General features: G+C 37.8%; 2 protein-coding genes across 18 annotated transcripts in view; one reads left to right on the top strand and one right to left on the bottom strand.

The window, feature by feature from the left end:
* col16a1 (collagen, type XVI, alpha 1) overlaps positions 1-13753 on the top strand; it is a 156668-nt gene extending 142915 nt beyond the window's left edge. For all 16 annotated transcript variants that reach the window (XM_087295958.2, XM_087295950.2, XM_087295955.2 and 13 more), the window contains 13 exons: positions 1392-1436; positions 1658-1702; positions 3988-4041; positions 4525-4578; positions 5037-5087; positions 5172-5261; positions 5369-5404; positions 6611-6655; positions 10293-10490; positions 11295-11358; positions 11481-11657; positions 11750-11827; positions 11906-13753. In XM_087295958.2, the coding sequence (XP_087152084.2) occupies positions 1392-1436; positions 1658-1702; positions 3988-4041; positions 4525-4578; positions 5037-5087; positions 5172-5261; positions 5369-5404; positions 6611-6655; positions 10293-10490; positions 11295-11358; positions 11481-11657; positions 11750-11827; positions 11906-12102 (1134 nt within the window). In that variant the 3' untranslated portion in view covers positions 12103-13753. The remainder of the gene's footprint in view (positions 1-1391; positions 1437-1657; positions 1703-3987; positions 4042-4524; positions 4579-5036; positions 5088-5171; positions 5262-5368; positions 5405-6610; positions 6656-10292; positions 10491-11294; positions 11359-11480; positions 11658-11749; positions 11828-11905) is intronic.
* Positions 13754-16249: 2496 nt separating this feature from the next.
* col9a2 (procollagen, type IX, alpha 2) overlaps positions 16250-27942 on the bottom strand; it is a 45588-nt gene continuing 33895 nt past the window's right edge. The window contains 12 exon segments of one of the 2 annotated variants that reach the window (NM_212579.2): positions 16250-17446; positions 19078-19155; positions 19231-19419; positions 21235-21289; positions 23171-23317; positions 24684-24716; positions 24810-24854; positions 24982-25017; positions 26849-26920; positions 27420-27473; positions 27549-27602; positions 27678-27731. In NM_212579.2, the coding sequence (NP_997744.2) occupies positions 17241-17446; positions 19078-19155; positions 19231-19419; positions 21235-21289; positions 23171-23317; positions 24684-24716; positions 24810-24854; positions 24982-25017; positions 26849-26920; positions 27420-27473; positions 27549-27602; positions 27678-27731 (1023 nt within the window). In that variant the 3' untranslated portion in view covers positions 16250-17240. 2 annotated transcript variants of the gene reach the window in all.

The raw sequence follows: 27942 nt of genomic DNA, 5'->3' as shown, positions 1-27942 counted from the left end.
GTAAACTACCCATGATAAATTTAATATGATAAATAACAAACAGATACACTGTTTTATGTTTATAAATGTTTATATCCAATTTGAAACCACACGGTACAGATGGTTTCAGTTCAGAAGAGTTGTGAAATCAATATTTAGTGGAATAATCCTGACTTTCAATTACAAAAGTTGTAAACATTTGTTATTCTGAACATTTTTCCCCTAAAATTAAAATGCTCTAAATGGCATACTTATTCAAAATTTGGCAGAACAATTTCATTTCATTTCATTTCATTTCATTTGATATTTAAAATATTTATTTTCCTTTTGAAATGAGACGCACATGAGCTTTACATGAGACATGTTATCCTTTTGGCATCTTTAACATATTATATGGTTAATTCACCATTTGTACATTTACATTTTATAACATAGACACAAAAGCTGCATAGTATTGCAAACAGCCATTAACTAAAATTTTAAATTCCTTTTTCAATCTCAAATATTATTTGATCTTGAAAAAATAAAACATTTTACATGGACCCATATACAGTTGAAGTCAGAATTATTAGCTCCCCTGTTTATTTTTTGTCCAATTTCTGTTAAGATTTTTTTCACCACATTTCTAAACATAATAGTTTTAATAACTCATTTCTAATAGCTGATCTATTTGATCTTTGTCTTGATGACAGTAAATAATATTTAACAATATTTAAAGGCACTTCTATACAGCTTAAAGTGACATTTAAAGGCTTAACTAGATTAATTAGGCTAACTAGGCAGGTTAGGGTGATTAGGCAAGTTATTGTATGAAGATGGTTTGTTCTGTAGACTATCGAGAAAAAAAAATGCTTAAAGGGGCTAATAATTTAACTTCTTATATTTTAGCCAAAATAAAACAAATAAGACTTTCTCCAGAAGATAAAAATATTATCAGATGTACTATGAAAATTTACTTGCTTTGTCAAACATCATTTGGGAAATATTTAAAAAAGAAAAAATATTAAAGGGGGCTAATAATTCTCAGAAAGAAGAGTGTTTCCCAGTGATGGGTTGCAGCTGGAAGGGCATCTGCTGTGTAAAACACATGCTGGATAAGTTGGCGGTTCATTCCGCTGTAGCAATCCCTGATTAATAAAGGGACTATGCTGAAAAGCAAATGAATATAATATATAATCCTGATTTGCTGTGATGTTCCACAATCTAAAACATTTTTATGGCTTTTTATTCCATTTTCTTCATCTATGTTAAGCTGCTTTGGCACATTCTTCATTGTAAAAAAAAAATAAAATAAAGATGAACTTAATTAAACTGAATTTAATAATAGCTGTATAAATTGTTATTACTGTATCTTTAAATAATCAAACATTTCTTTCTGTTTCTCTCTGCGTTTTATTCTCACTATCAAACAGGGTGAACCAGGACCAGCTGGCCAGCCTGGACTCAGGGGAATCCCGGTATTACCTCTGCCATATTTTCCTTCGTTGTTTTGCCTTTCCAAGTTCTTTGTAGATTTCGTCAGTGCCACATGAATAGCAAAATCAACAGATTAAACAAAGACTAGAACAAAGAACAAAGTCAACTTTAATTAGGCCTCTCCAAGGAGGAGCTTGCCTTCTTAAAAACCCAATTTTCTCTGATTGGATGAAACTTACTTTATCACTGTTTCTTGTTGCAGGGTTTCAAGGGCATCAAAGGACACACGGGTCTCCCTGGAATGAAAGTATGAGCCTTCTCTTTGAGCTTCATAACCTTTTTTATTGTTTATATATTGTATTATATTCATCTTTTTTATGAAGTGAATAGTGCATAAATAAATAAGTTAACATGAATCTTTCCATTGATCCCGATATGAGTAATGTTTTTGATGATTTAAGGCTTTCTAATGAGCGGAGGCAACAAGTATATGGTGTCCACAAAAAAGTATTAAATGTTGACAAGTCAGTTTAGAGAACTCTAAGGCCACCTATATGCTATTATACAAGGTATTCATTTGTATCAGTATGCTAAAGTTTGCCTGAATTTAATATGCGATATTGAGGATGCTGTGTAGTTCATGTAATCAATAAAATCCTGATAGATTTGACTTTGCACTGCTTTGTTGTCTGCAGTAACCAAGGAAATGTCATTATTCCTGCAGTTTGAGGGGCCACCTGGTGATTTTTATTCAGTACATGAATAACGTTCTAATTTAGGATTAGTTTCTTACAATCAGCATTTAGTAAGTTTACTGTAAGTTAAATGTTATTAGCTGAAACCAAAAGTGGCAACGAGGTCTTAAAATGTATGGAAAGAGTCTTAAAAAGGTATTAAATGTCACGCTCTGATTTCTGTATATACCCTGAAGTAGTCCCTGCATGAGCTGGAAAGTGAAATCATTGCATTTTCACAGTGATCACATCGATCAAATTGCTTAAGTCAGTTTTGAGCTCAGCCTACATATATCACTAGATTTACTTTCAAGTAAAAGGATGTTTTTTAGCCTAATGCCGAGTTCAGACTGCATGATTTTCAAAGTAATCGTGTCACAGATGTTTTCACTTTGCATGACTATGTGGGCTGGTGTTTTGTTGCTGTTGTGTTTACGCTGCAAGATGGATCGGCGACAGTGGCTTTCACATTGCATGACTTAACAATAGGAAGAATCGCTGACAACCATGTCCAAACTACATCTCACTACTAAAAATATGTAGTATATCTTTTGCTATTAACTACATAACGAGGCCTTTAATGGGGTAGAAAATGTACATATTTGCTCACCTGACTTTGAAGGGAATTAGCAATTTCTCCTCAGCTTTCTTTTTTGACCTGGTTGTGGTATTGCCCAGATGACCTGTCAAACAGACATGGGTGCTCCTGCCAAATTTCCACTAGTTTTTCCTTCATTCCTTGGGTCCCGCTGGCCTGCAGGTACACTTACTAGTGGATGGTGCTCTCTCATTGGCTGTAGGCGATTGCCGATGTTTTATTCAGTCAAAACTCATTACACACAGCATGATTTGAATTGCCAAAAGCTCCAGATATTTAGCTTAACAAATATCTCATTGCATTGACGTTGGCATTGGCGACTCATCGACGATCTCCCAGATCACGCCTTTGATAGTTCACATTGTGTGATTGTTACTCACGTGAACATTGGCGACTCATCTGCGATTCTTTCAGATCGCGTCTTTGATAGTTCACATTGTGTGATTGTTACTCACGTGAACAAGCACCGATTTGCCTGGGATTACAGGCATTTGTCGGCGATTTCTCAAAAAATGTTGGCGAGTCAAAATCGGGGCTAAAATCATCAGTCTGAACTCAGCATTATTTACCATAACAAGTTATAAATGTAAAAGAAGGTGGGGCCACATAGCCACACCCACCTTATGCATCATCACTGCTAACCAATGAGTGCTTAAATGTGTTTGGAACTTCTGAAATAAAACCCAAACAAACTTTGTTTTGGCCAGATTTTATTTCAACTGACGTCACACCAGTTCATTCTTTTTGATTTTGCTTAGAAATAAGGCGGGGCCACATAGCCACACCTACTTAATGCATCATCACTGATAACGAATGGGAGCTCAGATGTGTTTGGAACTTCTGAAATAAAAACCCAAACAAACTTAGTTTTGGCCAGATTTTATTTCAACTGATGTCACACCATTCTTTGGTTTTGTTTTGAATTAAATAAAGTCTTAAAGGGATAGTTCACCCAAAAAGAAAACGAGATATTCTGAAGAATGTTGGAAAAAAGCAGCTATTGACATCCATAGTAGGAACAAAAAATACTATGGAAATCAGTGGGTACAGCTTTCTTCAAAAATAGCTTCCTTTGTGTTCAACAGAAAAAAGAAACACACAGTTTTGAAGATGAGTAATGATGACAGAATTTTTGGAGTGAACTGTCCCTTTAATAGTGCACAAGTTTGTTTCTCTACATAATTATGTCTTTTTACTTTTTCATTATTAATTTCTGCAACATTTATCAGTTTTGTTTCTCTTGTTCATTGTTTTCTGTAGGGAGAAAGAGGACCACAGGGACCAGCCGGAGCCCCAGGAAGGCCTGGTCTTGAGGTAAGCCTTCTACTGTTAGGCACTGCGCCTTTAAATGCGCTATAGATTTTTTTCTACAAATGCTCTAAAGATTTCAGATAATGAAAAAATGCTTTGAAAATAGGTTTCTAGACCCTTAGGTTAGAAACGCGCTTTGTGTAAGTAAGCAAACACAGATGCAAATGCTTTGCAAGCATGTGATCCCATTGTACATGCCAAGTGTGTGTTGTCATGTTACTGAGTCAATAACAAACCTCAATGCTCAAGGGAGCGATAGAGTAAGCTCTTTCTTGCCAGTACATTTTACTGTTATGTTTAATTTGAGAGGAATTGAAGACATACTTATGTTAATAATATCCAGCATGCTTTGACTATCATCTTATACATCATGATAGTAGAAGAAGGAAGTAAGATAGTGTTATATGGCGCCCCTTGTGCACACTTGCATTATACTAGGCATTGTGATTTTACATGTCTGGATAATTAAAATATTTAAATTTTCAGGGTGATCTTGGTCCCCCTGGACCTCAGGGACCACCTGGAGCTCCAGGACATTTGGTAAAAATGAAATAAGTTTTACAGTTTTCACTTTTTTTTGCTTGTACATATACAGTATGGTATATTTTTGCATAAATATATATATATATATATATATATATATATATATATATATATATATATATATATATATGTGTGTGTGTGTGTGTATGTATAATTTTTTTTCTGCATTTATTTGATCAGACATACAGTACACACAAAAATATTATTATAATGAAATGTTTATAAATAAAAAAAATAATAATTAATTTATAAATTCTTAACAATCTACTCCAGACTTCAGTGTCGAAGGATCTATTATAAATGATTGGTAACATCATCTATTTAAAAAAGGAAATATTTGTAACATGTCTTGACTGTCATGTTTGATATATATATCATTGCAAATACTTCCAAATACAAATACAAACAATTCCCCTGATATGTGACATTGTAATGCTTAAACTGCTCATTTCTAGGGTGCTGTCGGACCCGTAGGGCCACCGGGACCAGTTGGGCCACCTGGAGCTGTAAGCAAAATTTTCTTTCAAAATACAGAACTTTTTTTTTTAAGTGTTAAATGTTTTTGTGTTGAATGCCTTATTCTTTGCCAGGGCACTAAGGGAGACAAAGGTGAGCCAGGAGAGAGAGGACAGGGTGGATTACCTGGCCCTCCAGGACTCCCAGGTCACCCAGGACTGATGGTCAGTACCTAAACTTTGCTGCTTTACCATAAAATTATGAACCATATTATGTATAGCTTTACTGAAATAATTGTTTGACATTTCTCTTTATTATTTTTTGTCTGTAGGGTGAACCAGGAAGTGACGGATCTGCAGGTAAAGATGTAAGTATGTCTTGATAGACAAAAATTTAACACAATTTACAAAAAAAGCCTCCACCTTGGTCTAAGAATGTTCTTTTTTTTTGAGTGTAAGTGTTTTTACAACTGACTGTCTCATAGAAATCACGATTATTTTCATCTGGACATGCACAGATGTGAATTAATGATCAGTTACAGTTGACTTTAGCTGTTTACTTGACAGACTTCAGATTTACACAGTTAAATGCCAGCCATTTTGTTTAGAATTTTAGAAACTGGCTTAAAGGCATAGTTCACCAAGAAATATAAATTTGCTGTTACTTAATCTCATTTTTTTACTTTTTTAATTTAGTTAATCTCAAGCCACCCAAAATGACGGTGTTTGTTTTTATTCATTAGAACACTAAAGAAAATTGTAAGCTGAAATCATGGTCTTTAATGATTCATAAAATACAAGTCAACAGTTACCAGAACTTTGAGACTGAAAAAATAAAAAAATAAACTATAAAATAAATAAAATAAAAAAAAAAATTTAAAACCTACAACTCATGATGAAACATTAAGGTTTTATGAACCAAAATGTGTAACTGAACATACGTAACATACTTTCTGTGTGGAGTTTGCAAGTTCTCCACGTGTTCGCAGGGGTTTCCTCAGGGTGCTCTGGTTTCCCCTACAAGTCCAAAGACATGCGCTATAGGTGAATTGGATAAGCTAAATTGTCCGCAGTGTATGTGTGTATGTCCTGGTCCTCCAGGTTGGGGGTTGAGTGTTGGGCTAATGACCCTCTCATAAAAATTAGATGTTTTGTAGCATCAATATGGTGCGGCTAAAATAATCTTTGATATAAACGACCCTGGGAGGAAGTAAGTAACTGAACATACTTTACAATATTATTACCTTTAATCTACATCCTCTGCAATTATTCCAACATAACAATATATGAACCAAAGTGCATCCAATTGATATTAAACACACAAATGTAATCATACTTTTAAATATGCAGCAGCAAAAGCACAAAAAAAGTAGAACAACACATGGCATGAATGCACTATTTGGAAAATAAAATGAATGGAATACAATAAACAAAAAGCTTTCATTCAAATTAGGACCAAAGTGTAAATTTGTAATTAACATGTTAATGTTCTTGTGCACCTAGACAATGATCTTTACTGCAAAACTCTTCTCTACTTGTCCCAGTTTCACTCCTCTAATTATTTGTAACCGCAGGGAGCCCCGGGCCTGCCAGGAGAGCCTGGTCCACAGGGAGTAAAGGTAAGGTGCATTGTTTTCACATCTCTGTTACAATGTCTTTGCACCATTGACGCTGTCATCTTTTCGCATGCATTCAGTTACGTCTTATTTAGGTGGGAGAGTGTGTTTTCCCCACCCATCTACACATCCTGTTCTGTTAGTTTTTCATCTTTATTATTACTTCAAAGCTGTTGTCTGGTGCCTCCGTCTGCAAACGCAAGAGTGTATCTGAACGCACTTTGTTTTTGTATTTATTCCTCTTGTCTGCCACAGTAACCTGTTTGAACACCACTCTCAGCTAACAGTGACACCATTAGATTCAGTAAGAAAGCCATATGAAGCCTCTATCTGTCAGTGTGACAGGACAGCACTGTCAGGTTTTTGAAGGTTAGGAGTGAATGAGAAAAGAGCAGTGCTTTTCCCTCGATTCCCTGATTCCATTAGCAGAAGCCCTAAAGTGTGTAAACAATAGACTTCTTTATGTACAACATCAGTGTTGGGAATGAATGATGCTTTCTAAACTACTTAGAAATGTAGTATTAAAACTATTCTTTTCTATTAAAAAGTGTTGAATAAAATGGAATAACCCTAAATTATACACTGATTATTAATATATAAATCACTAACAGAGTTTAGTTCAAGACTTCACCTTCAAACCAAAAACAACATGGCATGTCTAAACCAGAATTTAAGGCAGTCTCATTATATATATATATATATATATATATATATATATATATATATATATATATATATATATATATATATATATATATATATAATTATTATTATTATTATTTTATTATTATTATTTTTTTAAGTGGGTGATTATTTCACTGAAATATTACAAAAAAAGTCATGAGCTTTGGGTCATGACTGAAAGGACAAGATCTTGGATGCAAGTGGCTGAAATGAGTTGGCAGGGCGAAACCCTTATGGATAGGGTGAGGAGCTCTGTCACCTGGGAGGAGCTCAGAGTAGAGCCACTGCTCCTCCACATCAAGTCAGCTAAGGTGGCTCGGGCATCTGTTTTCGGATGCCTCCTGGACACCTAGGGAGGTGTTCCAGGCATGTCCCACCGGGAGGAGACCTCGGAGAAGACCCAGGACATGCAGGAGGGACTATGTCTCTCGGCTGTCCTGGGAACGCCTCGGGATCCCCCCGAAGGAGCTGGTGGAAGTGTCTGGGGAGAGGGAAGTCTGGGGTTCTCTCCTAAGACTGCTGCCCTCTCCACTCGGCCCTGGAAAAACGGTTGAAAAAAAAAAAGAATTAATTAACTAGTTTATAAAAGAGTTGACAAATAATAAAACTTTCTATTGGTGCATCCAAAACATTATGTACAAATTAATGAGAGAAGAATAAATGCCTCAATGCCTTCCAGGGTTTCCTACCAGAGGAAGTGACATTGCTGGGAACAAGTCACAGAACAATTTTTACATCAATGTTTATAGATTTTTCTGTATAATCAATGTAACAGAGCTTGACCAGAACATAGGGACAGAAACAAAATGTTATGAAGTTCAACTGAAACTGGAATTACAATACTACAGAAAGTAGGTGTTTCATGCAAATGTTTAAGTAGTACAAGAAAGATGGAACTGTTCTAATGGTGTAATTAGTTAATGATTTTTTTTTTGAAGTTAAGGTTATTGTACACTGAATCAGAAATTTTCATCCGTAATTTTCGCACGTTAAAAAATAAATGGTATTGACACTTGAAACTTTTGTCAGTTTTACAAAACAAAATGAAAACAAACTGGGTTCGATTTTTTTTGCACTTTTTGCATCTGAAAAAGCGCTTTGAGAGGTGTTTTGACAGTTAAGAGCCACCATATAAGTGAAAAGCTAAATACAGAATGCCGTCATTTGAACTATAGATAACTTTATGACAAACACAGTTCATAATATAAAGACAGAATGTGGTGGATCCCCTATAGGCTGGATTCAGTGACTGGCGCACCTCTCCCCTGCTGCTGTGTGCTGTGTGTGTTTGTGTGTGTCCAAACCATAGGTTGTAAAAGATATGGACGTAGTATCCGTGACCGTACCCATAGGTTTCTAAAGATTGCAAATAAAGCGCTAAGTGGGCGTGGTCAACTGGCGCCATTTTTTTCCGTCTGCCATCGCTCCAACAGGGGGAAACCAAATTAGGGCAAAGAGGCGAAGCGTGAGCGGAGCTACAGACACCTTTTAGCATTTTGCTTTTTTTGGGGGAGAAACACTTAATACTTCATTACCTGCCACTTGTTTGTGTTCTGACCACATGGGCTTGATTGTGTACTATACCAAAAGAGTGTTTAGACTTTAAAAACACTGTTGTAATGCATTGACCCACTAAACATTGTTCTTATGATGTTTATCTACAAGAGGAAAATGCAAATGACTTTCAAATACTTTAAATATAGTCTGTGTTAGTAAATGCAAGGCTATTTATAAAATCCAGGCCTAACACTGTATGACAACATTTCATATGACTGTTTTATAGCCTACAGCTAATCAATCTGTCAGATTCTGGAGTGCATTACAGCTCTAAAGAAAATTATAAATGATCTTAAATAAAACAAAAACATTTATAGAGATGGTATATAAGTATATAATTTCACTCACCTGGGAAATGGAGGCCACTTGAATGGGTTTGTGAGCACAATTAAGTGCACACAGCATGCCATCTCATCTGATAATTGTGAGAAATAATTCCAAAAGGCAACTGACTGTGTAAAGCCTCATAAAGTAAAACAAAAATACGATGTATATGCTGAGTTCAGCGGCTAATCAGCTGGAATCAGCTGAGGTGAAGTAACTGCTACCAGAGACCTCTAGCTGTCACTCAAGTGGCCACGCCCTTATTTATGCAGACTTAATATAACTTAATATAAACGAATCGGATGAGTTATAAAAACATTCACCCCCTCACAGTTGTCATGAAGGGTAATATTAGCTGTATGCACCAAAATCGTTCTTTGTTCCAGGCTGTAAACACCTTTTTTTCTCCTGTAAAGTTGGCCATTTTAACAGTGGGCTCAATAGAAATCTACTCTATTATGGAGCCAGGCCTAGCGGAACTTAGATGAATTGCAGTTTCAGTTACTTCCGTATTAGTTCAAGAGGGACCACGTATTTGCTTGGTCCATAGCATACATTTGAAATACTCCCCATAAACATTATAATCCGCTTTCGGTCCGTTGCTTCGACACATCAACATGGCCCCCATCTATTATTATGTCTATAAGTACTGCCAGTCTCTGTTTCGCATGGTTTACGTATTTGAATGTGTGAAGTATCACAAGAAATGTATCCAAATTCCACTGATTTACTGAAATAAATTTAGCATTTGGGGATAATCCACACAGCTCTTTGATAATGAGCTGAACTCTCCTTCCTCTCTATGCACGACTATCCACTAGTTTGGAGAAGAGAGGAGAACAAAGTATCACTGCTTGAACTGACTCTGAAATGTTTTGGGTTTTTTCATAATGGATTAATAAATACGCATCGCACTCAGTGTGCAAGGTTTGTTTACTTGACAAATGTTTTCACATATGAATATAAAAAACACATACGAAAATTTCCGACTTCAGTGTACAAAGACCTTAACTTGTCCAACACTGTCCTGCAGCCAGCAGTCTGGTAAGTCATAGCTGTGTTTTTGGCTGTTCAGGGTGATGCAGGGGCTGAGGGGCAGAGGGGGCCCCCGGGAGAGCGTGGACGTCCCGGACCACCAGGAGGAGGCTTAGGTTTTGGCTCCAAAGGACCAGAAGGGATCATAGGGCCAGCCGGGCCCCGTGGTGAGAGGGGAAGCCCTGGTTCACCCGGACAAGCTGGTGCCCCTGGATCACCAGGAATACCAGGGAATGATGTGAGTTTTTTTTTTTCTTTCTTTTTTTTTTTTTTTTTTTTTTTTGACGCTACACACTGGGGTTTACAGTTTTTGGGAAATAATTAATAAACCAAAATTTTTTTTGCAATTTCTATTTTTTAGTAGTCAAAAAATATTATTATTACTATTTTTTTTTCCCAACTAAATTAAAAAATTATGGCTTCATGATTTGATGGCTTATATTTGTAAAATGGATTCTATGCACAGCTAGAGTTTTAAAGCCAACGATAAACGGTGAAAGCTTAATGTCACTATTTTTCATTTCACTGGGTTGTTTTACAGCATCGATGTTGTAGATACAATACATTCAGTTAAATAGACTTTAGCATTCATTTAGTTGTTCAAGCGTAAAACAGGATAAAAGACTGTGTAACCACAAGCGCCGTCAGTAGCAACAGACTAGATCCGAAATTCCATTGAAAATACTAAGGTTAAATAAGCTGTCATATTTTAAAGACATGGCAGGGGGAAATGGAATTGAATGTAGTGCTTCTTGTCTGATCTGAGACACACTTCATATCATATATCTTAATGGCAGTGAAGATCACAGATTTTAAAATCAATCAGATCTTAAACATGACAATTTTGTAATGGTAAGACAGTTGAGCTGCCTGGCTGAAATTTAAAAGTCCCATATAGTAATACAAATAAATATAGGTAATAAATATTTGTACTAATTTTTATTAAAACCTGTTTTATTTATTTAGTAGACTATAAACTTGTTGAACAGTAGGCATGCAGTACATCAGTATTTGAACCTAAAATTGTGTCCATGTTTTGTAGGCTGTTGTGAACTATGATGAGCTAAGATCCTTCATCAGACAGCAGGTCATAAAGATATTTGACGGTGAGAGGACTTTTATTCCCCAGACATAACTGGATGCTCAGAAATGCCCGGGGACTCTATTTTTAGATGGTTTCTTTCACAGAGAATGAGAGTGCTGTTTCAGAGTCCATTTGTTCTTACAGAGCGCATGGGTTACTACATGTCACGAATGCAGATGCCTGTGGAGATGGTTGCATCCCCCGGACGACCGGGACCCCCGGGTAAAGATGGAAATCCAGGCCTTCCAGGTCCTGCAGGGATGCCAGGCCGTCCTGGGCAGATTGGGCGTGAAGGAAGGCAGGGACCCATGGGTCCGCCCGGTAAGGGAAACTAATGTGCTCCTGTATCCCACAGCGATCCATATTTCCATTTGTCCAGTCTTCCACATGGATGCTCTCAAATGTGTCCCCAGGTGGTCCTGGAGTGAAGGGAGAGAAAGGAGATAAGGGTGTTGGAGAAATGGGAGACAGTGGTCCTCCTGGTGCTCCAGGTTTGACCTTTTCAAAGCCATTTTTTCCAATGTTTATTCTGTTGACTTACTGTAATTATTTTCTCATTTCCCTCTCAGGTCTCCCTGGTCCTCCTGGTTATGGAAAGATGGGACCACCAGGTCCTTCTGGTCAACAGGGAGTCCCTGGCATTCCCGGACCTCCAGGACCATCAGGACAGAAGGGCAAGGAAGGCCGCTGTCATCCATCGGACTGTATGAGTATGCCTATGGAATACAATCCCAAGGGTCCACCTCCCAAAGGTCCCATGTACTAAAAGAGATTTTAAGAGAAGTAAAAGCTGGAGGATGGTACCCAAATATTAACATTCACACAATTACCTACCTGCACCTGCTCTAAGGCTCCACGGAGAACCAAAGGATTGATGTGCATTTCCGTTCCGCAAAGCCAAAACACTGGTTCGCCACCAATGGGGAATTTAATATAGTCTGGCATTAACACCACAACAATAAGTGCCACATTCCAAACCTGAGTGCCTTAACCTCTGAGTAATGCTACACTTGCAGTAGAGATGGTGCTTTTACTGTTGCAGTAAATTGAAGACCTCTAGATTCCTGGACATATAAGGCTTTGACAGTTGTTATTAATTTCCAGATTTATTCAGAATTCAGCATTTTTAATTTCTTACTAACCCCCCACAGGATATTAGTTTCTCAATGTCACATCAAGGCCATTTGTTATCTATTAAAGCAATATCCTTGAGTTAAATGCAAGTTAAAATCATCTACAGCATGCCGTTTGTTAAAGCAGGAGTTATTTTGGCATAAATTATAGTGGAACTCTATGGGCTAAGTGTATACGGATTTTTCTTTTTAATTTAGTATAAAATTAGGTACGAGTGAAAATGATTTTCCATTGAGATTGACTTCATGCCAATGATGCTGTTGGTAGTGCTTGTATTAAATCCAAAATATTCGTTTAACTATATTTTTTCGTGAGGGGATTGTTTTGGCAGCTGCTAGTTTCAGTATTTTAGTGCTTTGGTAAAGACATGTGGCATAAATATCCATCTTACTCCTGTCCTTTTACAGTGTGAGCCGCTGCATATAAAATAGGCTGAGATTACCATTAGGCATAGATGCAGTTGCCCTAATAAATTATGTTAATTATTCAAAATGAACTCCCCAAAGGGCTTGTGTTGTACATATTCATATTTATATGTAATGGCTTTTTGTACTTAAAAAAATGACATCGGCATGGCAGCCCTTTCTATTGTTGTTTTATATTTTGGAACAATGTTGTAAGCTCGGTTGCTTTGTAAAGGTAGGTTTATATGCGATTTGCAATTTGGGATGGAATGAGATTTTATTTTTATAAGACTTTTTTTCATCGACACCAATCTCTTGATGAGCTCTGTGACGACATCTCCTCCTCCACCACTCTGGACTCTTAAACTTGAATTGACATTTGATATACTGTACCACTTGCAGCTGAACCATCGTGTGCTTCTAGAATATCTCAAATATGCTTTGCTAGTCATCCTAAAACACAGCAGATCCCCAGCATTCAGTCATCTTTAAAGCAAACGGCATCTCTGATCCTCTGCTGCGTCAGCCAGTCTGATGCTTTTACACTTTGCACTTTATCCTCTCATTGTCACTCCCTCGGTCTGTATGTGTGTGTGTGAGTGTGCGCAAGGATGGAGAGAATGAATCTCAATCTGTATTAGGAGGATAGCTGAAAAGTTTTACGCAGAGCCATTTACAATTGTCAAATTATGCAGCTTTCATGAACGTTACGAGCATGCCGATTTCAGATTGGCCTTTCAATCTTTTAATATTCCAATTTTTAAAGAATCTCCCCCCATCGTCATGCATCTCACCACAGCGCTTTTATAAATAAAGTCATTTGTGTGCAAATTCTGTTTGAAGAAACTTAAGAGAAGCAATAAAGGTTTTGAAAGCAAAGTCCTACTGGCTTGTTCTCTTGCTGGTCTGTCAACTCCAAATCTTCAGTTTGTAACAATAATGAAATTTTGCTTTCATAGTGGATGAACGAACTGAAATACTTGAAATGGCATTAATGGTATGGAGTTTACAGATGTGAAGTTTATTTATAAACTAATTTCGAGAGGATCACGTGCTTATGATTGCTGCAGCCGGTCCAGCATTATTCAATTTACCATACAGCAATCAGACGATTCTTTAGCCACTATAAATACCCTAAGTTCCATATGACAGCCATCTTCGTTTTGAGAATCCCCCCTTTCACCCCTACTCCTTCTCCTTTCCTAGATGGGTGGCACAGTGGTAAGCACTGTTGCCTCACAGCAAGAATGTCACAGGTTCTAGTCCTTACCAAGCCAGCCAATGTCTCTGTGCGGAGTTTACACGTTCTCCCAGTGCTCATGTGGGTTACTCCTGGGTTCCCCGGTCTAAAAACATCCAACTTAATATAATTGACTAATCCAAATCAACACCATAGACATGCTCCTAGTAAGTAGTTATCTCTTAAGAGCAATCACTATCTGTTCATTAGCTACTACAGCAGGACAGTTCTTGAGATCTACCTGAGCTCAAACTCCCCTCTCATCTTGCAAACAGCAGGGAGCCCCGGGCTCGAGGATTTTATGAGGTCAGGGCTCTCTCTCGGGACAGCATGCCAAACAAGCTTTGTAATCAATCATCAGCTAATAACCCTAATGTTGTTCCAATCTTTTGTTCATCTTTGGAACACAAATCAATACATTTTAGACTTTCTCATCCTCCATATACAGCAAAAGTTCTAAGGCATTCCAACTCTAGAAAAGGAACTAAAAACATTAGCAAACATTCCATTTGACTTTAGTGGTAAAACTGTAATCATAAAAAAAGTAACTTTCGTGCATATTTTATACAGGCAGTACAACATATTTGCCATTACAGTCAGTAGCACAACGCAAGTGTTGTACTGCTCATAGTAAATGGGCATCCTAATCTGACATGGTAGACATAGGTGACATAGGAATGTTGATGAAGATTAATAACAGAATTTTCATTTAAGGGTGAACTATAACTCTTTAATGCTCCTCCAGATCATTTTAACCCAGGAAACAACAACCTTAAATATCTAACATCCTAATGAATATTTAGGAATTAGAAATCTTGTTGTGTACGGGCAACCCTGACGAACGCCACACACTGTAGATTTTCAAATGGAATAAAACGATGCCCAATCAGAATCCAGCTCAGACTGTAAAATGTAAAGTCTATGTCAAAATGGAGATCAAACTCTTTTATTTTTGCTTGTTATCTTACTTTATAGTCACCATTGACTCTAGTATATGACTTTAACATTACTATACTAAAACTCTAGTATAGGGTTGTCCAAACTCTCTCCTGGAGGGCCGATGCCCTGCTGAAAAATCCAGCTTAAACCAGCCTAGGCTGGTTGGCTGGTTTTAGCTGGTCAACCAGGCTGGTTTTAGAGGGGTTTTGGCCACTTCCAGGCTGGTTTCCAGCCATTTCCAGCCTGGTCTTAGCTGGTTAGGCTGGGAGATGACCAGCTAAAACCAGCTTGACCAGCCTAGCAGGCTGGGAGCCCAGACAAAACCAGCTATGTCCAGCTGGATTTAGCTGGTCATTTTCCTGCCTGACCAGCCAAGACCAGGCTGGAAATGGCTGGAAACTAGCCTGGAAGTGGCCAAAACCCCTCTAAAACCAGCCTGGTTGACCAGCTAAAACCAGCCAACCAGCCTAGTCTGGTTTAAGCTGAATTTTTAGCAGAGGGTCCTGCAAAGTTTAGTTCCAACCATAATCAAACACACCTGGGCTAGCTAATTAAGCTCTTAAACTTTTCCCCCCATAGACTACTATTCATACGCACGCAAATGCGTCAGACTGGAAATGCAAGCTCATGCAACAAGTTTCGCAGTTCACTACGTTGCAAAGTTCAAGCTTGATGAACTCTGACCTGCGAAAATCGCATCACATGATTGCGTGAGACCAATCGAAGATCTAAACATGACCTCTCTGGACAGAATTTTTGAACATGGACCAATCGCTTGCTTCATTAAATGTCTAATAATCTTGTTTAATCCCATCCCTTTTCGAGCGCCTTACAACAGAATTTTGGAAGCTCAAACTCTAGTGTGACTGCAGCTTTCCTAGACTTTCTAGAAACATCCTTGCAGGTGTGTTGAGGCAAGTTAAAGCTAAAATCTGCAGAACACTGGGCCCCTAGGACCGAGTTTGGACACCCCTGCTCTAGTATATGAAATCTTAACACAAACTAGTGGTCCTTGAAGTGCTAAAGGTCCTTAGGAATACTGCAAAATATCTGATCACTGAAAATTAATGGTCTTCTGTTGCATTCCTGATTGAGAAAAAACATGCATCTTGCCTTATTTAGCTCCCCATCACCCCCAATTTTTTAGCCAAGAAAGTGAACAGATAGCATCCATGTGCATATAAAGCATGTTGCTTGACATCAAAGTGTATATATTTATTACAATTAAAATAAACTTGTTGGTTAAAAAGATAATAAGCATGTTTATGAGAAGTTTAAACAGACATTCTTCTCGGATGCAGAAGAACATTGAGTTTTACAAAACGTTCCTTTTTATTGATTGGGGTAAACCTGAACAACCTGGCAAAACAACTTGAGTTTACAGACAAAAAAGAACAATAAATAGTTTGTTAATGAAGATAATCAGTTCTTCTCTAAGAACACAACCCAAAGTAACTTGGAATTGGCGTACATGTTTCTAATTCACCAGATGAAATCTGAGCATTGTTTGAGTACTGCTGATTAAATTCATTAACCTAGATCTGCTTTATATTCTAAAACCACCCTGTCCATACAAAATTAACACACATTTACAAAGATTTACAGCATGGAATCAAGGATAACGTTAATGGAAGAACGTCGGCATCTCAATGAGAAGAACAGATCAGGGCACTTCTTCATGGCGGAGACGGGCACAGTACAAACTAAGAAGTAATGTCCAAATGAGGTATCGATTTTGATTATTAAAGTAGCTTTGCATACATTTTTATTGGTTCATGGGGAAATTTCCTGGCATGTAAAAACCTTGGCATCATCAGATGCATTTAAAACGAAAATGAAACACTAACAAAAACAGCACCTTTGTTTGATTGTCATTCTTGCAGTTCTTCTGGTCCGTTGGTGTGATGTCACTGGCAATATACTCACATCTCTCTGTACTGTGAGGTGGGACAGAGCAGCAGCAGCTGACATGGCCAACTTACTGTAAAACTTGCTTTCCATAGATGTCAATTCATTCATGTACACTTCTAATACACAAATGTCAGTCAACGGCTGTTCCCTCCCCCCTCACAATTTGTCCAATGAAGAAAAGGCATGTGTGCCACTCTTTTTGTGTGCCTTCTGTCCCTCTTTATTTCTTTCTTACTTTCTCTCAGATGTTCCTAGGCCCCAGTAGAGGGGCTTGATTTAAGTGGATGGGCCCTTCACTGTTCCCGCTTCTTGTAGTCTGGGAGAAGTGTAGGCAGAGGCTGCCAAACAAGCAGCTGCTTCACAAAATCCAGGAAGACCAGGAGGACCAGCCTTTCCGGGACGGCCTGCCTCACCTGCTGCCCCCTGAGGTCCTCGCTCACCTGGCCTACCATCACGTGCCACACCATCAAGACCAGGAGGACCTGTGAGTAAGCAGGATGAAGTGTTAAATGAACTAAATAACCTTGAGGATGTGTAAAGTGCTACCAAAAAATGACATTACAATAGAAATAGGTACAGTAGTTCCAACTAATTGCTTGAATAGATCTCATTTGGCAGGAATAATGGAGGTGATTTTGTTAGAGAGTGCATTTGCAAAGAAAAAAAACAGGATAAAAATAGCAAGATGCCAGAGGTACCTGGGTAGAACCAGAGGTGTTACATTGGCTAAAATGGAAGGGAGGTTTAGGGGTTTGAGGTGTAACTGAACTACTAGACACTGTGCAAGTAAGTAAACCTCGCTGTCCTGGCCACCAGCTACTCAATAGCATGGTCTTCCTACCATCACAGTGTGCATAAGGGCTGCACGATTCTGGCTAAAATGAGAATCACAATTTTTTTTGCTTAAAATAAAGATCACAATTTTCACAGGATTATGTACATGTAAAATAAAGGTTAATATGAGTAGGCTATAATTATTCTTAATTCTCAAGCATATGGTAAAACAACACAAATAATATTAGCCATATGTGTAGTTTTACTGTTGGTTACAAGGCTAAATTTTGTATAGCCTTGGAATGGTGGACTTGAACAGACTTTGACTTTGTCCTGGTTGGTAATTCACAGTAAGGTGACATCATTAGAATATACACTAATTCATAATTCTGAAGCTAAATTATTATGTTTGAGACATATGCTTGTCATTGGCACCATTATTAGACCATTTCACTGGTAAAATGAGACATTTGTCATTATCAGATTCCTTCTTGCATTATATTCAACAGGCTAGAGTAGTTATACTGACCCAGTAACCATTTACTTACATACACAACACTCTGTGTCCACTATGAAAGAAAAAAACATATTAAATGCTTGTAGTAATCATAACTTCAAAATACGATATGTTCAATTAAACAATGTGCGCGCCAGTTTCACTTTCACTTCCGAGTGCGGCTCATGGCCGCCGTTACTGTGAGAAAAAACACATACATGCAAATCATACTTCCCGCATGGCTCCAACCGATCGCTCTGTGCAGCACACTGAACGTTATTCACAACTTTATTTGCTGTTATTCACAGCCTATGCAGGTTCTGTTCACTCAAACAGGCGTCAATAGTGGGCGCGCGCTACGTCCTCTTGGTAGTAAACAAACAGTTCACTGTCAACTGTTTTAACACCATTTGGAGGTGTCCATGTTGCTGTGAAGACGTTTACGCTTCTCTCTTGACCTTAATTGAAAATACAATTGGCTGAATTGCTGAATAAGGATCGTGTGTAGGGTTGAATTGAGATCACGATCTTTTTTCAATTAATCGTGCAGCCCTAGTGTGCATCCATCTCCCATTATTCATACAGCTATTTAAATTCCACTTAAAGCAATGCAAGTAGAACTAGAAGGGATAACATAGGCTATTCTAAGACTCTGAAACACTAATATGAACTACTGGTGTGTAAATCACACTTCAATCTGCAACTGGTTGTGGACATTTTAATCTCACTAGATTAGATAATTGCACAAAGCCATAGGGAATTATTAACATTTATTTAAAGACAACTATATCAGCGGAAACTACATTAAAGTGCCCACAAATGGACTTTAGACATGGAACTTACCTGGCAGTCCAGGTGGTCCTGGTTGTCCAGGATGTGGTCGCCCAGGATCTCCCCTTTCTCCCTTAGCACCCCTTTTCCCTGAAAAAAAATTACAAACATTGGGATGTAATTCACAGTTATTAGGTTCTCTGAAGTTTTAAAAGGTTTATTTACCTTTTAGCCCAGTGTTTCCTATCTGGCCTGGGGCACCAATGATTCCAGGAATGCCACGGCCACCTGTCAGGCCATGAGGACCTTGCGGTCCAGGAGGCCCTGGTGGTCCTGGAGGACCAGGAGGTCCCATTACACCTGCTCCACCCAGCACGGCTCTCTTAGCACTCACTGCTACTGCTGCTAACCTCTCTGTCAGAGGAATACAGAAACATGAAAATTAGTTCTTTTAAAATTGTTAAGATTAGATTGATTGCAACTTCTGTAGAGATTCTGGACAGTGTATGGCCGCCAGTTAGCTCTCTGCAACTCTTACATGGTCGCCCACTGAAGCTAAGCAGTTCTACGCCCGGTCAGTACCTAGATCAGAGACCATATGTGAAAGCTAGGTTGCTGCCGGAAGTGGCGTTAGCGAGGCCAGCAAGGGGCCGCCTAACCTGAGGTCTGTGTGGGTCCTAATGCCCCTTTATAGCGAAAGGGACACTATTCTGCTCAGTGAAGCTAAGCAGGGCTGCACCCGGTCAGTACCTGGATCGGAGACCATATGGGAAAGCTAGGTTGCTGCCGGAAGGGATGTTAGTAAGGCCAGCAGGGGGCACCCAACCTGCGGTCTGTGTGGATCCTAATGTCCCAGTATAGCGACGGGGACACTATACTCCTCAGTGAGCGCCGTCTTTCTGATAAGATGTTAAACCAAGGTCCTTACTCTCTGTGGTCGTTAAAAAGTCCTTCAAAAGGAGTAGGGGTTTAACCCCGGCATCCTGGCCAAATTTGCCTCTGTCCATCATGGCCTCCTAACCATCCCCATATCTTAACTGGCTTTATCACTCTGCCTCCTCTCCACCAATCAGCTGCCGTTGTGGTGCCAGGTGGATGCTACACACTGGTGGTGGATGAGGAGATTTCCCCAATGTGTGTAAAGTGCTTTGACTGCCCAGAAGGCGCTATATAAATGTAAGGAATTATTATTATTATTATTATTATTATTATTATTACTATTATTATTATTAGGACTCTGTGAGGCCAAAGGGAAGAATTTGTAAATTCTGAATGGCTGCTTGGAAAGATGTGAGCAGAACAGGGAAATGTACATTGGTGCCGTGACCCGGAAGGCTTGGAAAGGGGTGTAGCAGAGGGCTTACTCCATTGGCCTCAAAAGGTGCACCTAGGTTTTTAGTGCACTTAGCAGCCATGCTGGAAAGGCCCATACAATTCTACTTGTAATGGTGTGAGTAGAACTAGAAGGATACCATTTGTGCTGTGACCTGAATAGGAGTGAGATTTATGGAGGAAAGTGTAACAGAGGTCAGCTAACAGGAGCTGTGTGAGTAAACCTCATTCCCTTGAACTCATGAATCATATTGGCAACTTAGGTCTTTACCATTCTTATTAGTGTACAGAGCCCCCAAATGAATTTGAAGCCATAAATAGTACTTACTATCCAACTTGCAATTTTTGGATGCATTTAGCGTTAAATATGATCTGAAGATGGTGATTGATCAATTGACCAGTTCTCAATGTGTCACAGTGACAAAATCTCCCCATCTAATCTGCCTCCCTATGAGGAGGAAAGAAATCTTTCCTCTCGTTTGAGGTGAGTGTGTGGGTTTGTAGAACCGAAGGTATGTTTGCAATTGTTGTCCAAAAGGCTAAGGGATTACATTGTGAAATAGTGGGAGCCAGTGAAGGTTATCACCGACCAGTTGAGGTCATCTCTCTCTTGCAAAATAGAAGGCCAGAGAGCAGAGACTGACAATCCCACAGAAAACAGGACTGTGCAGAAGTCAATTCTGAGCAGCAGATAAATAGCTGCGGACTACACAGTCTGCAGAGTTTGGCAGGAAAGCTGTCCCTGAGGAGTCATGAGTTGCACGTTAATATATTTCAATGGCTGAAGAGTACTGTGTAGACTTAGCTCGATGGATTTCAGCTGCCCTTTTTTGACAGACCGATTGCCTCCAATTTGAATTGCGGCCATTTACGGAAAGAACAATGATTGTTATTCACCTTGAAGCATCTTCAGAACCACGTCAATGATGTGTTGATCTGAAGCATCACGACCCTGGAAAAGTAAATGGGAAACATTTTGAATTCACATTTACAGGGACAGCACTCCCCCCTAAAAAATGCCAATTCATCAATCATTCAAAACCTGTTTGGGTTTTCTTCTTGTGTGGAATATGTTAAATGAAGGTCAGAAGACTGAAATGTTATGTTCAATAAATCTTTGAGCAAGTATTGATTGTGTTCAAGATTATTTGTTTGCTTTTCCATTGAACATACATCAGTCTTCCTTCATTTTGTTAGCAAACGTCCTTTGAAAGGATTAAATGATCCACTGCCCTTCCATTTTTTTTTCTCATTTAAGGACATTTTAGGAAATGGGAAATAAAGCACAATATTAGCTTCCATTTCTTTGCGACTTTGTGAAGTTTATTTATAAACTAATTTCGAGAGGATCACCTGCTTATGATAGCTGCAGCCGGTCCAGCTTTATTCAGTTTATGATTCACCAATCAGACGATTCCTTAGCCACCATAAATACCCAAAGTTCCATAAGACAGCCATCTTTGTTTTGAAGAATCCCCCCTTCAACCCCTACTCCTCCTTTCCTAGATGGGTGGCACGGTGGCCCAGTGGTTAGCACTGTTGCCTCACAGCAAGAATGTCACTGGTTCTAGTCCTCACCAAGATAGCCGACGTTTCTGTGCGGAGATTACACGTTCTCCCCGTGCTCACGAGGGTTTTCTCCGGGTTCCCCGGTTTCCTCCCACCATTCGAAAACATGCAACTTAAGTTAATTGACTAATCCATATCGGCACCATAGACATGCTAGCAAATAGTTATATCTTAAGAGCAATCACTATCTGTTCATTAGCTATTACAGCAGGAGAGTTCTCAAGACCTACCTGAGCTCAAACTCCCTTCTCGCCTTGCAAACGGGAGAAAGCCCCAGGCTCGAGGATCTTATGAGCTCAGATGAGATCATCCAGCAGCTGATCTGTCTGACATGCACTATACTCTAACCTGGAGTTTATGCTCACCCGCTGAACTACTGGCTGCAGCTCTCGGCAGAGAGTGTGCATGTGTGTGGTCGCGTGATTTGCGCTTTTAGCCGTGTACTAGAATGAACAGAGAACTTTTCAGAATCGCTAAATGAAACGCCGGTGTATTTCCTGCGATTTCTCTGCGACTCCCTTGCGTTTCTTCTCTCTGACTCTCGACTATTTTGACAAACACACACGACGCACGCTCACACGGAGTCCAAAATAGGAGCTTGTGATTGGGCCAGCCCAATGTCAATACCGAAAAGAGCCAATGGGCTGCAGAGTGTCACATGGGCCGGCCCGGTCTGTCTGTCCGGGAAAAAAAGCATCTACTTACAGAGAGTCACAGAGATCACAGCAGCGTCAATTAATAAGGCAGAAAAAAAAAACAACGATAGGCTGCTAAGCCTTTTATGGGCCGATCAGATCATAAGACGATGATCAGCCCGGCCCAAAAAGTTTGTCGGCCCACCGGGAAAGTGCCCGGTCTGCCAGATGGCCAGTCCGCCCCTGAGCTCAGGGCTCTCTCCCGGGACAGCATGCCAAGCAAGCTTTATAATCAATCATCAGCTAAGTGTGAACTCTTGAAAATAAAGGTGAAACACAACCTTAAATGTTCAACAGCATAATAAGCTAAACACTTGGAACAACTTTTGGGGGAACTATCCCTTTGAGTTAAAGTGTGTTTCTCAACACTAAGAGTTCTCATTATTTTCGGCAGGTGTTATCTTATTGTGCTGAACACTACATGCTTCTATAACCTGTCTGGCTGCTACAACAGTTTTTATGTTTGTATTATCGCAGGCATAACACGTTTACTGTTACAGAATTGTTTGTTGGGTAATAGATCATGGGACTGGGAATGCTATGATAGAAATGTTTTGCCGAACACTCACAGCTGGTCCTTGTATTCCTGGCATCCCTGGAATTCCTCTTTCTCCACCAAGGCCACGTGGGCCAGGTAAGCCTGCGGGACCCTGGTCTCCTGGTTTACCGGGATCTCCAGTAGGCCCATTGGACCCTTGATCACCTGTCACACCTTGCTGTTGATAGAGAATGGGGGGTTACAGAAATATACTGGGGTGTTCTCTTGACTTTTGATTTTTTTACATGATGATTCTGAAATCAAAAGCATTTTAAAGATGTGGAAATTCATTAGGGGCACTAAGTGAAATAGTAAAATTAATTTGGATATATTTATAATGGTTTTATTATTACATTTTACAGTGTATCAAGAGTAGATCATAAGTCTAACAGCACAAAATTAGTTTAATGCTAAAATTTTAAGTTAAGTTTTAAGTTACGTTTTAATAATACTGTATTGAAAAGGAAGATGTTTTCCAGATTATTGTTTTATTATTATTATTATTATTATTATTATTATTGTTGTTGTTGTTGTTGTTATTATTATTGTTATTATTATTTTTATTGTTGTTGTTGTTGTTGTTCTGTCGATAATTTTGCTTTTCTTTTCATATTTGTCATTATTTTTATATTCTTTTTATGTTGTAATTTTTTCTGTAGTTTATGCGCTCTTCTCATTATTTTTAAACATGTCTATTATCATTTATTTTTTCATAAATTATATCTAGAATAAAAATTCAATTGAATTTAAGAAATTCCAGAAGAAAAACATATTGTTTATTTACTTTTATTTTATTTGTCTTATTTCTTTATTTATGTCTTGTTTATTTATTTATTTATATGTGTGTTTTTGGTAATTGCACATACTGACAAAGTTGACACATCAAAATGTGAGTTTTATTTATTTATTTATTTATTTATTTATGCATATGCTCTTAAAACTAGACTGGCATAAATGAATGTAAGAAAATAAATGTAGGAGATTTCAGTAGAAAAACATTTATTTTATTTTATTTGTCTTATTTTTTATTTATGTATTTTTATTTATTTATTTATTTATTTATTTATTTATTTATTTATTTATTTATATGTGTGTTTTTGATAACAGCACATACTGACAAAGTTGACACATCAAAATGTGTGTGTGTGTTTTTTATTTATTTATTTATCTATTTGTTTTTAAATCTGGTCGCAAAACTAGGCCTGCATAAATGAATGTAAGAAAATCAATATAGGAGATTCCAGAAAAAAAAAACATTAATTATTTGTATTCGTATTTTATTTATTTATTTATTTATTTATTTATTTATTTATTTATTTATTTATTTATTCATAAAGTTGACATCAAAAAGTGTGTGTTTTTTATTATTTATTTATCTTTTTTTAATTTGCTCATAAAACTAGTCCGGCATAAACTATTTAAAAATAAAAATTCAATTTACCTTTAAAACAGTTTGGCATGTCCTACATTATGAAGTAAAATGCAAAGCTAACTAAATAATGCATTTCACTTTGCATTATCTGTGCTATTCACGCTGTCCTTACCTGTCCCTTAGGCCCAGGCTCCCCAGACTGTCCCTGTTAGACGGAGAAAGATGCGATTTGAAGATGAACAGAAGTCTCCTGCAGCCAATATATTAAATAAAAGCATCAGACGACAGCGTTATTTACCTTCTCTCCTTTCTCCCCAGCCAATCCCTCCACACCGGGATCACCCTGTGAAAGGAGCAGGTGAGATCCATCAATGTCACCTCAAGCTGTTATCTTTTATGATGTGGACGGTGATGTATGGTTTCTATTTCACTCCATAAATAAGTGTGTATTTATCGGACGGTGTACTCACGACGTCTCCTTTTGATCCCACTTTGCCTTGGAATCCCTGTAAGGAGATGCAAGTGTACATCAGATATCTCTCAGTGTCAGGCCTAATAGCTGACGCGCGGGGAATTTATTGTCGGTAATATCTTATTTTCACGTAAAACTCTCTGAGCGCACTAAATCAAGTGGCTTTTACCGCCGACATTCAGTGTATTAAACGGCAAGGATATTGTAGATTAAAGGACAACAAACATTAAAGTGTCTATAAGAGGATATTTCATATTGAATTGAGGGGTATTATTTAGAAACGTGGACGTGCATTGTGTAAAAGCATACAGCAGATGTCCTCTGCTGGGAAATTGTTATTAATTGTGAGTGAAGACTGCCCTCGTGTGGTCAAACTGTGCTGGAATAAAGGGGTAGTTCACACAAAAATGACAAATCTGTTATTTATTTACTCATTCTTCTGTTGTTTCAAACCTTTATGAGTTTTATTTTTTCTGTTAAACAAAAAAGAAGATCATTTGAAAAATGTTGAAAACCTGTCAACATTGACTTCCATGGTTCGTTTTGTATACTATGGAAGTTTTCAGCTTTCTTCAAAATATCCTCTTTTGTGTTCAACAGGAGAAAGAAACTGATTAAGGTTAAGGACCACTAGAGGGAGAGTAAATAGTGAATAAATATAATTTTTTGGGTGAACTACACCTTTAAAATGTTAATCTTTGTTCCTATTCAACGGTTTATAATGCTACTATACAAATCTTATCTTAGGTCTAGTTAAAGCCACACAAATGACAATTCTGCCATCATTTACTCACTTATTTGTTTTGTTTCAAACCTTTATTAATTTCTTTTTGCCGTTGTTTTTGTTGAAAAAAAAGAAGACATTTTGAAAAATGTTGGAAACCTGTCACAATTGACCTCCATAGAATTTGTTTCCTACTTTAAATTCAATGATTACAGGTTTTTAGCTTTCAAAAAAATATTATCTTTTGTGTTCAACAGAAAAAGGAAACTCATAACGGTTTAGAACCACTTGGGGAAGAGTAAATAGTGAGTAAATTGTGATTTTTGGGTGAACTGACCCCTTTAAAAAGTTCATCTTTGTTCATATTCAGTGGTTTATAATGCTATAAATCTTATCACCCTTCGGTCCCTTGGAACTGACAATTCTGCCATTATTTACTCACTATTTTGTTTTTTCAAACCTTTATGGGTTTCTTTTTGTTGTTGTTTTTGTTGAAAACAAAAGAAGATATTTTGAAAAATGTTGGAAAGCTGTCACCATTGACATCCATAGCATTTGTTTTTCCTAGCTACTATGAAAGTTACAGGATTTCAGCTTTTTTCAAAATATCCTCTTTTGTTCTCAACAGAAAAAAAGAAACTCATTAAGGTTTAGGACCACTTGAGGGAGAGTACATAGTGAGTAAATTGTAATTTTTAGGTGAACCATCCCTTTAAAAAGTTCTTTTTTTTTCATATTAAATGGTTAATAATGCCTCAAACCTTATCATCCTTCTAGTTAGACCCACAAAAATGACAATTTTGCCATCATTTATTCACTCTTTTGTTGTTTCAAACCTTTATGTGTTTGTTTGTTTGTTTTTTTAAACAAAATAAGATATATTTAAAAATGCTGAAATGCTGAAATGAATGTCACCACTGATTTCCATAGTATTTGCTTTTCCTACTCTGGATGTCAAGGATTGCAGGTTTTTAGCTTTCATTAAAATATTCTCTTTTGTGTTTAACAGAAGAAAGAAACTCATAAATGTTTAAGACCACTTGAGGGAGAGTAAAAAGTCAGTAAAAATAATTTTTTGGGTGAACTACCCCTTTTAAAAGTTCATTTTTGTTATTATTAGATTGTAAATAGTGCTACAAACCTTATCACCCTTAGTTCCAGTTAGACCCTGAGCTCCTGGGACCCCCATGGGCCCCCTTTCTCCTTTACTGCCCTGAAAATAAAACACACAAAATAAGTGAAGGATTGATTTTGACAGATTATATACTAGGACACATGTAGGCATATAGAATTGTAATTAGCTTTCTAATATTTTATTTTTTATATTGCCTAAACATGCTACACACAAGTAAAAACATTGCATTGTACAGTTTGATATTAACAATTATTTAATTAATCATTTAGTATTTACTATACCCACAATTACTATATGAACATGAGAAAATCATTTCATTTTTTATAATGAAAACTATATGAAGACGTTCAATATGAATAGATGAAAAAAAATAACGTTTTTATTTGGTCATGTGAATGTTAAAGTTGCGTTGTATTTATTCGTTTTGAAAACATCCTTATGATAATGTTACATTCCATCATGCTTAACATTTAAAACACCCATTTTAATTTGTGAACTTTGTTTCCGCTGTTACTCCTGACTAAGGCTGTTTGTAGCAGAAATATATGTATTTGAAATAAACATTAAAGAAACTTACAGGCAAACCAATAACCCCAGCAGGGCCGACTGGTCCTCGTTCACCTCTGTCACCCTATCAGACACAGATCAAAAGTGTAAGAAAATAAGAGTTTGCTAAAAGAATTTGTTAGTGGTGAATGCAGCTGACCTTTGCCCCCGGGACTCCCTCCATGCCAGCTTCACCTGGAGGACCAGGTTCTCCCTGAGAGAAAAACATACATCAGGAGAATCCAGAAACCATTTCAGTTCATGTTCAAAACTGAATAATCCAACATACTTGCGGTCCTGGGGATCCTTGCATTCCCATCAAACCCCGGGGTCCGGTCTCACCCTAAACACAAAATAGATAATAAACTGTTGGAGGTGCATAATATATAGTATCATCGGGCGTTCTCAACACCAAAATTTCACTTTTATTTTAAAACAAGAAAATCCTATTTTAGGGAACAGTTGGGGTTAGGAAGTCAAAAAACTCCATTCATTTATTCCAGAGTTTAGATTTTTAACAATAACTGACAGGTTGTTTGTCTATTGAATATGAT

Source organism: Danio rerio, chromosome 19 (assembly GCF_052040795.2).
Source record: "Danio rerio strain M-AB ecotype USA chromosome 19, GRCz13ab, whole genome shotgun sequence".
Taxonomy (NCBI): Eukaryota; Metazoa; Chordata; class Actinopteri; order Cypriniformes; family Danionidae; genus Danio; species Danio rerio.
This window is presented reverse-complemented; position numbering and strand designations above follow the sequence as displayed.